General features: G+C 40.9%; 1 protein-coding gene across 5 annotated transcripts in view; it reads left to right on the top strand.

Annotated features, from left to right (window-relative positions):
- Positions 1–14,295, top strand: part of EBF1 (EBF transcription factor 1) — a 402,487-nt gene that overhangs the window by 247,963 nt on the left and 140,229 nt on the right. For all 5 annotated transcript variants that reach the window (XM_063665324.1, XM_054489697.2, XM_054489709.2 and 2 more), the window contains exon 7: positions 9,675–9,756. In XM_063665324.1, coding sequence (XP_063521394.1) covers positions 9,675–9,756 — 82 coding nt within the window. The remainder of the gene's footprint in view (positions 1–9,674; positions 9,757–14,295) is intronic.

Below are 14,295 nucleotides of genomic sequence, written 5' to 3'. Positions count from 1 at the left end.
GGTTTAACTTGGAGATAAAAATTTCTCAACAGCAAAGTTTAAAATATTAAGTAGGAAGTTGAGGACACCAATGGTGTGGAGCCTTCCCAGTTGATACTCATGTATGAATTATGCAATATGAAATTAATAAATGATGTACATTTTACAGAGTGTGAGATGGATAGCTCTTAACTGTTCACATTTGAGTTAAATGGTAAATCTTAGAGCATAGAGACTTTGAGAAAGCCACTTGTAATCTTTAGTTCCTAATTTGTTCCTTGTAGAATGGGGCCAACATCCCTAGGTTCTGTGCTGAAAGATATTCACTTCAAGTTTTACAACGCAGTTGTTTATTTCATTAAAGTAGTGCCTATTCATAGAAAATTCAGAAAATATAGAAGAAAGAAATAATCTTTGTGCTATAATTCAAAGCTAACTGCCATTAATATTTGCAGCTAGTTTAAGTCAGCTGTGTATTCAGTGTTTTGCATGTACAGCTGTGCAAGGAGCTGTCGGGAATAGAAAGGCACTATCAGAAGTCCGTGGTGTCATGGAGGGGCAGACCATTATACAAGTAACTGCAGGCCTTGCAGTGAAGACCAAGTGTGACAAGTGCTGTAACAGAGTGTAGGTGGCAGGGATTAATTCTAGCTCCGGGTATCTGGGAAGGTTTCATGAGCTCAGTACATTTATACTGCACCTGGAGGGATAAGTGGGATGATGGGAAGCTGAGATGGTGTGGGAGTGAGGGAGGCATTTCAGATCCAGGGAGGCAGCCTATGGTGAAGGCAGGAAGGAGATTTCATGTTCAGGGCACAGGATGTATCTCGGTGTGACTTAGCAAAGAATGCTGAAAAGTGAAGAGTAGGAGAGCACATTATTGGCATTGTTAGGGACTTTGAAATATTCACTGATCTAGCCCCTGCCAGAATACCCACAACTGATTAATATTTTAAAAGTATTCAATCTTCCTTGGCAATTACTCGAATACTCTATCATCCTAAGAGTCAAAAGTTTTCCTGGGAATTTGAATGTAAAGAGTCGTCTTCTTTTTTATTTTTCTTTTGGAGAAAAACTTGAACCAAAGTCATGGTGCTCTTAGTAAAATTGGTATTAAATGAGAAGAATCACTACATATTGGACTCTTTGGAATGGTCTGTTGGTTGAGTAAGTGAATGAATGTGTGACAACGAACATTTGTACTTTTTGAAGTCTTGAAAAGAATCATAAGTTGAGCATCCAGGCAGAACTGTATGCCTCAGTTACTGTGGACTTGAACTTCTTGATCTCTCTCTGACATCTGTCACCTCCACAGGGGAAGTTAATATCGAAACCCTCTGAGTCCTTAGAAGGGAAAAGTGAAATTCTAACATGAGATTCTAAATTAATCTGCTTTAAAATGCTAAACACATATGTAATGAACAAGGAGATATTAACAGCCTTTCATTTTCAACCCCTGGCTTTCTGTCTGCATGAAAGACATACAAAAGTAGTGACTCGTGACAATCATAACTACATATAGTATAACTTAATCCTTATGATGATGTTCACTGACTCTTCCCAAGAGACCCAGATTACATTGGTTTTGTTTTGGCCACTGTTCTCCATATTTGGGTTGGTTCTGTTACCAGATCACCCACTGGTCTTTCATTATGGTTAAAATGCATTTGAGGGATCACAAATAGGGTGAGAGTGGTTGGGAGCAAACTCAAAAGATATTAAAATTTATAATTGGCTATAATCTGGTGAAAGTGTTGGCATTTCTAGTGAAATGATTATGCTGGTTTCAGTTGTAATTTTGAATGAATCTGGTGATGATAATAAGAATATAACCAGATATGGTCAATGATCCCACGATATATATATATAACATGTAAAGAATATAGTTTAATGGATGTGGGCTTTGGAGTCAAACTGCCTACATTCAAATCTCAGCTCCACTTGTTACTAGATGGGAAACCTTGGGCAAATTACCTTACCTCTCGGTAGCATTATCTGTAAAATGAGAAGAAAAGTAGAATTTCAAAGGACTGTTGTACAGAGTAAATAGATTAATACATACAAAGTACTCAGGACAGGGCCTTACACATGGTGTAGTGCTTGTGTTTGCTGTAGTAACTGCTAAGTTGAGGAGCTGAGGCTCCTCCTGCCTCATTTTTTATGCTTGGCTTTGTGGGGTGGGTCGCTGTTACTGAAGCAAAGTTGCCACCTGCCTGTGCATCCTTTACAGCCTGGGGAAAGATTTGCACCAGTAACCCAGAAGTGCAAGACCTGATACCTTTGCTCAAAACCTGTCCCTAGGTCTGCAGGAACTCTGTGGCCATGATTCCCAGTAGAAATTGGGTTCCTTGTAATGGAAACAGTTTAAAACCAATGTGTCCTCAGTCTGTCCCCAGTTCCAAGAAGGACAGACGGACACTTGGTTTTGTGATCTGCCTCATTCCTGCCACATTTCAAATCATTAGGATGACTTCAAGTGTTCGCCCAGGGCCAGAGTTTGTACCTTAATATGTTTTGGCAAGAGACACTTGGCATTTGAGTAATCTGTGTAAAAGAGCATCCCTGAGGATAAACATCTTCTCTACCATACATGAACTTAGAATTCTTTCTTTCTTAAATTTCCAGTCAGACCTTGCTAGGGGAGTAAGTTGGGCCAGATAGCCAGAAGTCAGTGTTAAGCTACAGCCCCCTTGCTCTAACCTCCCTTCTCTGTGTCATTTCTAAGAAATTGTAATTTTTTCTTTCCCCATTGGCCACTGGTTAGTTGTCCTGTCCTCTACCTATTCACTGTCTCAAGCCTTTTTCCTGCCTTTCAGATTTGACTTCTAGTATGAAGAGACCTATGTGGAGTGGGTCCTTTTCCTTAAAACTATTTTTAAATTCTTTCATTGGCTGCTGTGCTATGACAACACCATTTTGTTTTTTTAAATTCTTGCCACTAATGATGCCCTTCCCTCAAGGGCATACTCTGAGCTCTGAGGTAATGAATGCTTTTCAGGTTGATCATGTTCATCCCTTCAGGCTGAGAACACTTTCCAGAAATGCCCAAGATCTAAAGGACCTTGGCCAGCGGAAAAGGTAAACTTCTTGAAGTCAGTGGCCAAGAATAGGGGCAGCCACATGCTCTCCCCCTGGGATCCCCAAGATAGTGCCACAACTCGGTACCATTCCACCCTCCACTGTGGGGAGAGAGGAGAGAATTTGCTTCATCTGTGCATAATTCCCTACAGGATCTTATTCCTCCCCTTTCTGCCCACCCCACCTCTCAAACAGAATGATTGGTGCTTAAGTCAAAGAGGGTCTCAGGAATGCATGTTAATGTCAGAAAAGGAGAGGAAGTCAGCCCGGCAGTGAGCAAACTTTACCCTTACATGGGTTCGGCCTCCTCAGCCTGCCCTTGTGGCATCCTGGGGTTTTGGCAGCCTTATGGGTATCAGATTTTCACATGGATGAACTGTACTCTACAACTACTTCTGTGTGCTAGGAACCAAAATGCTTTCTTTGACATTGAAAATAGAGTTTTCTCCTCACTGTTTTGGCCTGCCCTGTTGCAAGGAAGATCCGTTTTTCAGGGCCATAAGACTCTTGTTTACCTCTTCACAGAGCTCTGTGTCTTTGAAGGCTACCAGGAGGTAGTGACGACATTTTGGATAAAGCCCCTGGCAGCTCAGGTGGGCTGGGTAGGGATAGGTGCTTTTTGGTTCAATATTTTCAGTTTAGGAGAGAATCCTTAGACTCTTAGAAAGACTTCCTTGGCTATTCCTGGGCAGTAGGCTTGGTCATGGAGGCAGGAGGTTCTGCATTTCTTTTTCAAAGCAAAGGTGATGGTGCCATCTATGGAAACAACTTTTCCAAAGAGTTCCTTTTAATCATGAGGCATTTTGCTGTTTACCCACCAGTGTGTGTGGGGTGGGAGCAGCTTGAACTTCACACAGAAGGGACCCTACAGTTGTTTCCTGCATTGGGCCAGAGCAAGTCTCCGTGTCCTGAATATCTTCGGAAAGGATGATCTGCCACATAACCATCTGCAGGCATAAGTCAAGAGGAACTTTCGAGGAGCCTTAAGATTGCAAATGGAGGTTTTACGTCTCAGTTTAGGTGTGCCTTGATGCTTTTCCTGTCCAGCATGGACATTATGAGAGCAGCTGAAAAAATCCAAACGTGATTTTTCAGAATTTGGATTGGGGGAGGTAAAAACTCAACCTGCTCTGCCCAGATCGACTGCAATGCTTTGCATAATAATTAATGATGTACAAGCTGTTGCCTAATGGGCAGTTTTACTGTGTGTGCCCTTCAGTTCTGACTAACTGGAGTTCTCCACGATTTAAGACACTACCCCTTTCCTTTATGTGTCTTAGCCTTTGGGTAAAGCTGCTGTAGTCATTATTATCTTTCTTTGGTGGTTATTTCTTCTTTTTTTTTTTTTTTTTCTTTTTGTAGGTCATTCAATGAAACCTATAGTTCTCATTGGGTACATAAGTCTTTGCTTCTTTTCTTGACCTTAACATTTAAAGAGTGAAGAATACTTTTTGTATCTGAAAATCTCAACATCTCTGAGTGCTAGGCAGTGAGCAGTTGCCAGGGATAAATGATGAAGAAAAGAATTATCACTTCCTTTATGGCAGGTACTATTTCAACACTCCACGTATGTTAACTCATTTAATTCTCTTAACTCTTTAAAGTAGGTTCTGATGTTCCTCCCATTTTACAGATGAGAAAATTGAGGCACAGAGAGGTTAAATAACTTATCTGAAGTCACCCAATTAATTAAGAAGTAAAGCTAAAATTATGGTGAAAGCTGCACAGTGATCCTAGGAGAGAGGTACTATTATTCTTATGTTTTAATGAGGCCACTGAGGTTCAGGGAATTGTTGAAATTCACCCAGGCTTGTCTTAGCTCCAATGCAAGCTCTTGCCCAGCATGCTCTACTGCTGTCTTTACTGTAAAAACGCCCTCATTTCTATCCCTTGGAGACCCTAGACTCCATTTAGTTGAGCAAGTATTTACTGAAAACCCACTGGGTTCTAGGTCTTCTGCCAGGCACTATGCATGCAGGGATGATTTTTTAAAAATTTTATATCCTCATTTAGGTAAGTCAGATCCTGCTGACTAATTGAATTAATTTTCCTTTTGGGGGAGTCCAGAGGTGACTTTTGGTCTTGTGTACTGTGCTGGTCACATGGAAGCTACTCAAGCTAGATACTAATATCTGTTGGTTGGTAAAAGGTGATACAGGTATGTCATTGAATAAGCAGTTTTGTTCTACAAATGTTTGTGTTGGGTTCAGTTAGTTCCGTGATGGGCTAATGTCCTACACTGGCCTGATTGATGAACCCAAATACAACTTTTAATAGGATGTCACTTTTGGTTTTATGACTGTCACTTTCCCGTTTGAGGTAGTAGACTAAACAGTTTAAGAGTGCAGGCATTCAGCTCTTACAGGATTGGCTTGAGAAGCTAATATTATGTTGGGAAAATCATATAACTAGACATCAGGACATGTGGATTATTGTTCCAGCTCTGATATTCATTATTAACTATGTGAATATTGTCATGTCTTCTGATACCTCATTTTTCTCATAGGCAAAATGAGGAGGTTAGACTAAGTGATGGTTAAGATCACTTATAAAATCCTAGAGTTCATGGAAAACACATACCATGACTAGTCCTTTTGGTCAATTTATGAGATTGGTTGTTGACTGTAGATAAATCCCTTAATTTTGTTTTTTTTTGTTTTCTTGCCTTTCAAATGGCTTTGATAATTCCTGGTGCACCTAATTTATAGAAATTCCAGGAGGATTTAGTGAGATATTGGGAATATAAGTGCTCTGAATAATTAATGCATTACAAGAACACAAGATGATATTATTTGTACTGAAAGTTAACAGAAAGATGTCGAGTTTCTCGTTACCTCCTTCCCTCCCCTCTCAAAAAAAAAAAAAAAAAAAAAAAGACTTGAGTTAAAAAGGAGTTTGATCCTGGTCAGGCTGTTTCCTGGAGTTTATGGAACTCCTTGGAACTCTACAGGGTCAATAGGGGCTTTGTCCTGCTGTGGGTCAGTTTCCCACAGTTGGGGTAAGGCTGCCACAATTTTTCTCCTGACAACACTTTATCAAACACACCCGCCTCACAAAATGCAGCAATTCATTAGACAAAAGTGAGGTTTTGAGTTACAATAACTTCTGCTTTGTTAAAAGCCCCCTCGGAATCTGAGATCTTCTCCGTAGGCCAGCAGACATGCACGTGTCCCCCGGTTTACAAAGGCCTTATAAACTTAGCTTGATAAGTCATCCCCCAAATTCGTGTGCCATGTCTGTCTCTCAGTGGGGATATTTTTAACTCCTCCTTCTAACTCCTCTCAGTTCCTTTAAGGAAGTGTAATCCGAAAGGGTCAGGCACTTGGCTTTTACTTAGGTGAAAACTTTGAAAGAATTTCTGAGGCTCCCTCTGGGGTAGGGCTGGCTTTCCCCAAAAGAACTGGCCCTTCAGAGCGTCTTTGCCACATAAGGGCTTGTGTGAGGCCTCAGGCACCAGTTGACGGCTGTGTCTTCCCCACGACAGATGGTCAAGCTTTCAATTTCAGCAAGTGATCCACTGTTGAGGGGGCAGGCGGGGGACTCTGCCAGCATGCCAAGTGACAGGCCAGCTTAGGGTAACAGGGATCTGGTGTGTGCCCGGCATAGCTTTTGTGCTAACGATGGGCTGCTGACAGGCACCCTGCCCCAGCTCATCTTTGAGGCAGAAGATCCCCTGCTCCCTTGATTCTGTTTCTCCCTGGCATAGCTGGTGTCCTGTTTGCCTGTCTTTCAAAATTCATTTTGGCACCAGATGGACCCCCTCATGGTGGCTAGCAGTTGTCTGACTTGAAGAAGCCAGAGGGTGTGCTGACAGCTCCTTCTAGCACAACCTGAATCTGGCCGTCGGGTCTGGGCTCAAATGGCTTAAACACACACAGGCGGCAAATATTACCAACCCTGGGGAAGCAAACGGGGCCCTCTTAAGGGAGAATGGCAATGACGTCTACCTCCATAATGTTCATGTTGCTGTTGTGGAAATCATGATACTAATAATTATTCTTAGTAGTTCGATTAGTCTTATTTACTCTTATTAGCAAAATTGCTGTTACAGTACAATTGCTATCAATAGTACAATTAGTATTAACATCATTACTGCACTACTTCTGTCATTACTAAAACTACTACATCATGGTGGTTAAGAGTACAGTCTCTGGAGCTACACTGTCTGAATTTGAATTCTAGATTCACACTTCCTAGCTTTGGACAAGTTATTTCACTTCTCTGAATCTCAGTTTCCTCATTTATAAAATGGGATTAATAGCAGAGGTTACTTAGGAGGATTGTATGAGAAAACAGATTTGTTCTTAGCATTGAACTGAGCACAAGGTAAGCACCCAATACACAGAAGCCATTCTTATGACTGCCACCATCAGCATACCTACCATGTATCTGTTACTCTGCCTTATCTCAATTTTCACAGTTTCCCTGTACAGTAAGGCCTTTTATTATACCAGTTTATAGATGAGGACAGTGTGGTGCAGAGAAGTTCAGCTCCTTATCCAAAGTCACACAGGTAGTACCTGTCAGAGTCAGGATATGAATCTCATTATTCTGGGTGTTTCTAATGGCTGTGGCCTTTCACCATATCACACCCACTCTTATTGTCAGTTTAGTGATAATCAGCCCTCTCCTGGGGCTTGAAGTAGCTTTGAAATATGCCCTTCTAACTGACTGTTCTTGAAAGCAGCAGCCGGTTTTCACGTCTTCAGTGTCAACGGATATAGGATTGAACCCTAGCAAGATTTGAGGATCACAACTATCAGCTCCACTGTATCAAATGGTTTCTGAAAGCCATGTGTGATCAGCAGGGCTACCCAGCACTTGCCTTCTGGGAGCTCAGACCAACAAGACAGTGCAAAGACACTTAGGATTTGGGCCACTCCCTTAAACCCCCTTCCTTTACCAAATCTATCATATTGAAAGTGGGCAAGAGTCAGTGACTGGCTGATTGTCCTGTGCAAGGACAGTGTGGGTCTTGGTACTGGGAAAGGGGAGCTCAAAATTGGATTTTGTTTCACACAGCTGGGCTTCAGTGGTGTTCTGTAAGCCATTTGTCTTGGACGAAAGGTTGATCAACTTTGGCTTCTGTGGAGAGAATCTGGAAGTAGCAGCAAGTGATTATTTAGAGGCCTGCTTTCATTGATGGGCAGTCAAATGTTGTGTGGTGTTAAAAAGTCATTTTAGGACGATGTTTGCATTTTTAAATGTTACTCTTTTGATTGAAAAGGCCATTGTTTGTCTCTAAAGAATGATTTCCACAACATACTCCCATCTTGGCAGATTCTAAGAGACCAAGGAGGAGAGGGATTCATCTGGGACTTCTCTCAGTTTCATATTCAGAAACTGGCTGAACTCTCTATGTCTTCGTGCAGTGCTGTTGTTATAGAGAATCACAGTGTTACATGATTGACAGACATTGCAGTCAGAGCCAAATTCAGACTGAGGCATCATAGGGTGATAGTTCTTCATGATCTATTTGTGTTGAGGTGGGGATTTGACTCCAGTATGGACTTGAAGTGGAAGAAAGGGGAAGAGAATTGAATTACAACAAGAATTCAGTTGACCAGAATTTTAAAGCATTTTGATATTTTTAGGAAACATTTGGGCCTGAAATCCACAGGCACATCACATCTAGGCCTAATAGTAAAAGAGACTGCAAAACTTAGGTATCTTTGGAAATACTTCTTTTCCCAAACCTGGGAAGGTAAAGGGTTTAATTACAGGTGGTCGACATGAATGCCCGAATATGACACTTTTAGTAGCTACTGCTTTTCCATGATAGACATTAACAACTGTGATGGTTACATAAGAAATAACTCAGAAAGTTACAGGGTGACCATATAATTTATTACCCATACCAAGACATTTTTGAGAGTTAAAGTAGGTACTATTAATACATACACCAGTACAGCTGGTATAAACTGGGATTTTTCTTGGCAAATTGGGACCTTTGGTCACCTTAGCAAGTAAAACCCATGAATCTCACTATAGAACCAATTCGGAAACCAAGTTGGCAGTGAGGCAGGAAAATCTTTATTCAATCACAGCTAGCTCTTGTCTATAGCAGACAGTTTAAGAAAAACATTCAGGAGGTATTTGAGAAGTCAAAGGAGTTTAGTTTGTGAATTTTACTTATTTCTTATGGGTACTACTAATTAAAACATTTTACTTGAGAGGCTAAGATAAAAAGTGTTTACCAAATCCTTGTATTCATCCAGCATGTATTTGCCAGTTCATCATCTGTGAGTTTATAGGGCTTAAATTGCATATTGTTGTTGGGGACCATGAGTAATTCTCAGACAATTATATCCAATTGGAACCTATCTTAAATTATGATGAAAGCCGTCCCTCTGTATGAGTGAAAATACTTCCTTGGGGCTTAATTCTTCTGTGAGAGCTGTTGGCAGTGCCAAGAGTGTTTGTGTCATAAGGAAGGTCCAGCGTGGATACAAAACAAAGGCTAAGGCCACAGATGAGATATTGGCTCTAACACCACGCTGAATATTTCAGAAAACGCGTAAAGAGAATCGAATGCACAACCCAGGAGTGACTTACCTCTTTTTTCCCTCCTGTGTCAGAAACCGAAATGCTAACCATGATGATTTGTTTCTTCACAGGTTCTTCTTGAAATTTTTCCTCAAATGTAACCAAAATTGCCTAAAGAATGCGGGAAACCCACGTGACATGCGGAGATTCCAGGTGGGTCTGACTTATCTTTCTTGAATCTCAATAATGGCATGAATATCAGGAGAGGATAAAAAAGTCTTAGGCAGAAGATACTTAGTTGTTTTCCCAGAGGTGAAGAGCAGCTGCGGCCCTTGGTCCCCCAGGTATCTGCAATCTAGCAGTTGTTTAGATTAGAGAAGAGTGGGAACTGTACCACCTGTGCTCACTGGTGGAGACAATGGTGTTCTTTGACTCTAGTTTTGGCTGCCTGAATGGACTCACTTGCCTAAACCCCCACAGATTAAGTAAAGTACATAGAAATGATGAATCCTTTGTCTAAAATTTTGTATGTAGAAAACCAGTAAATAAGAGTAAAGAGGCAGAGCGCAGTGGCTCATGCCTGTAATCCCAGCACTTTGGGAGGCTGAGGTAGGCAGATTGTTTGAGGTTAAGAGTTCAAGACCAGCCTGGCCAACATGGTAAAACTTCAACCCTACAGAATAATATAAAAATTAGCTGGATGTGGTGAATTTGCCTGTTGTCCCAGCTACTCGGGAGGCTGAGGTAGGAAGATCACTTGAACCCAGGAGTTGGAGGTTGCAGCTGAGATCATGCCACTGCACTCCAGCCTGGATAACGGAGTAAGATCCTATACCCCCCACCAAAACAAAACAAAAACAAACAAACAAACAAAAAACAGTAAAGAGTACAACTGGTAAAACTGCTCTGCTTTACAGTAATGGCTTTCTTTTCCTTTGCTTCTCTCTGCTCACCTCTTCCAATTTTGGAAATTGTTAGTGGTAGCTGCCTATTATAAATGGCCCTGTTAAGAAGCATAACATCTGTAAAATGATATGGATAACAATTCTGTTTCAGAAATGTCCTTAATTATACATTTACTAAAGGAAGAGGACTCACAAACAAATTCATTTACTTCTAAGACACAAAATGGTACTTGGATTTTAGGAAAGGTTGTTGAGTCTAGATGTGGTGCTTCTCTTACTTAAAAGTGCTGAAAATCCCCTGAGGATCTTATTAAAATGCTAATAGAGGTCTGGGGTGGGACTGGAATTCTGCATTCCTAACAAGCTCCTGTATGATAGGCCACAGCCCACACTTTGAGTTGCAAAGTTTTAGACCCTTGTGCTGCTCTCCACCTAATGGCATGGCTAAGTTATTTGCATGGTCAATGTTAGTTTCCCTGTCAGAGCAACGATCCCTTTATGTATGCTCATATGGTCCATCAAGGAAACAGCATGGTGTTTAAAGTATGCTCTTAAGTATATTTAGTCAGCTTTAAGTGTAGATTGAAATGTATGATCTCTGAGAGAATCTTGAAAAATTTTAGCTGCACCTTCATTCTCTGATGGGAAAAAGGAAAGATGATCTTGAGCATTGATTGGAGATGTCAATATCTCTTAGTCTCCAAGATGATTTCTTTTAAGGAGGTGAGACTTATTAGTCTCATTAAAGAACAAATGTGGTAGAAAAAAGTAATCTCTCCTGAGATTCTGAGGTATTTCTCTAAAATCGTCTTGGCCTCACCACCTTTTGTCTTGACACACAGGAATGGGGAGGTTTCTTTTTTTATTTTCTTTCTTTTTTTTTCTTTTTTTTTTTTTTTTCAGATAGAGTCTTGCTCTGTTGCCCAGGCTGGAGTGCAGTGGCATGATCTCGGCTCACTGCAAGCTCTCCCTCCCGGGTTCATGCCATTCTCCTGCCTCAGTCTCCGGAGTAGCTGGGACTACAGGCGCCCGCCACCATGCCCGGCTAATTTTTTTGTATTTTTAGTAGAGACGGGGTTTCACTGTGTTAGCCAGGATGGTTTTGATCTCCTGACCTTGTGATCTGCTTGTCTCGGCCTCCCAAAGTGCTGGAATTACAGGCGTGAGCCACTGCGCCTGGCCAGGAATGGGGAGGTTTCTAGTTTCTTGCAAAATGTTTCCTCTGGTCATCTTCTGACTTCAAACTTGGTGTTCTCATTCCCATAGAGGATTTTTTGTGTTATGTTTGAGTCAGCTTTGCAATTAAGCTGGCAAAACCACACATGTGGTGCTACTAAGTGCGTGTTGCTTAGGGTCTTGCAACATGAGGCTGAATTTTGGAATAAACTGTTTTGTAGCTTGCTTTGGTGTTGACATGAGCCTTATATTTCTTTTGACCAAAGCTTGAGTTAGGAGCAAAGTATAGCTGGGTGTGAAACAATGTATGTCTAATAAACATGTCTAATGCCTAATGTATACCAGGATTAACTCTGCTGTACCTCTTAGGGCAGCAGAGTTTGGGATGGACTTTGATGACACTGGGAACCTAAAAGAGCGTCGCATCCATGTAGAACTTCCAGGGGCTCTCTTTTCTTTGTGGAACCTACTAGTAAAATGTCTGAAAAGGTTGAATTATAGAAATATACCTCTTATACAAGATAAGAAACCAATTTAGTCTATTATTTTTGAGAACATCTACAAATCTTCTATTTTGCAAACAAAATAGTTATTCTTTGTTTAGTAGAAAGGCTACTGAGATGAGGAGGCACAACATAGATATCTGGAAAGTCTTATAATCCTTTGGAGCTTCAGTTTCCTCAACTGTAAAATGGAGTAAAATGGACAATTCTGCTTATATCACTACATATGAAAGAAAGCAATATTTTGCATGTATAGCTAATTTGTAAGTGATAAAATACAGATGCAAGCCTTTGGAGAAAATCCATGTGATAAACTGAAGATGGATCATGAGTTCGGCCTAGGGTTTCTCAACCTGGGCACAGTTAACATTTTAGACTGGATAATCCTTTTTGGGGGCAATCATGGGGGGTGCCCCCGTGCATTGTAGGATGTTTAGCAGTGTCACTGGCCCCTACCCTCCAGATGCTAGTAGAGAACATCTGCCTCCCAATCATGACACCCAAAAATGTCTGCAGACATTATCAAATGTCCCCTGGTGGAGAGAGGAGAGGCAAAATGGCCCCTGACTGAGAACTACTGATTTAGTCCTATATCTGATAACCGCTGACAAGCTCTTACTGGTGACAGTGCCACTGTCCCAAAAATTGCACACTTTGATTAAGCGTGAGAGCTGCCCAGCACAAAGTCCATACTGTCTTTCAAATAAATATGATTTATCTGAACTCTGACACTGACAATGCTCTAGCCTGTGATTCTCAAATGGGTCCCAAAATAGATCAATAGGGGCAGCTACCTTGGCTACCATAGAGTCAGTTTTTGAGTTAAGGATGAGCCGTGTCTTTCTTTATTAACAATGACAAATTCCTTATCGGGTCTCAGGTTTAACCTGCTTTGTTCCCATCACCCACTCTTTGCTGCCTAGAAGAGGATGGAGGAACCCATGGCGGAATGAACACTGACACATTTTATTTTGTATCCCTATACATTAATACATTTCTTTATTATTTTCACACAATCAACATGGGGTTTCATGCATGCAGGTGCATGGACATTTGTGTAATTAGAGGATGGATGAATTGCCTCAAGAGTTAAAGCAAAACCTCAAATCTCTCTAACCCAACCTTTTATTTGTTCTTCTTCAGTCTTTTTCTCTTTCATGACTATTTACTCCTACCTCTCTCTGTATTATTTCATGCTGGCAGCCATTACACCCTTTTTGAATCCATTTTTTTTTTCTTGAATTATATAACAACAGTCACTCATTCTGAACTCACTACAAGGGATGCTGTTTGTTTGTCTTCTGTAAATACTGGTTTTCTCCACGTCTCCTTCTGAAGTCCAGATCTTTTCCCATTTTATAGGCTCTCTCCAGTATCTTCTCCAGTCACAGCATCTTAACCGCTATTTACGCATTGAGGACTCTGGTATCAGAATCTCTGAGACCTGACACCCAGGTTTAGATCTAACTGTCCAGATGTCTGCTGGATATTTCCAGGAACTTCAACTCAGTCAGCCCCAAACTGAACTCACTGTCATCCTCAGGTGTTTTTCTGTTTGTTTGTTTTGCCTCCACCCCAAGCTTCTTAGGTTCTCTGTCTTGGTTCATTCCTGACTGCATTAAATGCTGGGAAGATAGCTGTGTCTATATTCAGCATGTTCCATGTTCACGTGTATAAATGCGTGTGTCCATGTGTTTACCTTTATGTGCTTCTATGGACATTGGTAGCGATGATGATGATAAAGCTAACATTTATTTGGTGCTTCTTTAGTGAGAGACATTGTACAAAGTATTTTACATGAGTTATCATGTTTATCTTCAAAATACCCATATTAATAATATGGAAATGTGGATTATTCCCATTTTTAAAATGAGAAAACATTTTAGAACAGTTAAGCAATTTACCCAAAGTCACACATCTACTAAATGGTGAGGCAGTGGTATAATCCAAGCAGTCTGACTCAGATATTTTCTGATGTTTTGGAACAAAAAAAAAAAATTGTCCGTAGTCTGTGAGCAGATATTTAGTGAGGCTATAAGGAGATCTCGTAACATCTGAGAGCCCTAATGACCCCCAACAAATATGTACTGGAATCTCAGGAAAGCCTGAGAGAGGTCTTCAAAAGAGATACTTGTCCTAGTAGAGCCTAAACGTGCCATCTGCATGAA

This window comes from Pongo pygmaeus, chromosome 4 (genome assembly GCF_028885625.2).
Source record: "Pongo pygmaeus isolate AG05252 chromosome 4, NHGRI_mPonPyg2-v2.0_pri, whole genome shotgun sequence".
NCBI classification, from domain to species: Eukaryota; Metazoa; Chordata; class Mammalia; order Primates; family Hominidae; genus Pongo; species Pongo pygmaeus.
This window is presented reverse-complemented; position numbering and strand designations above follow the sequence as displayed.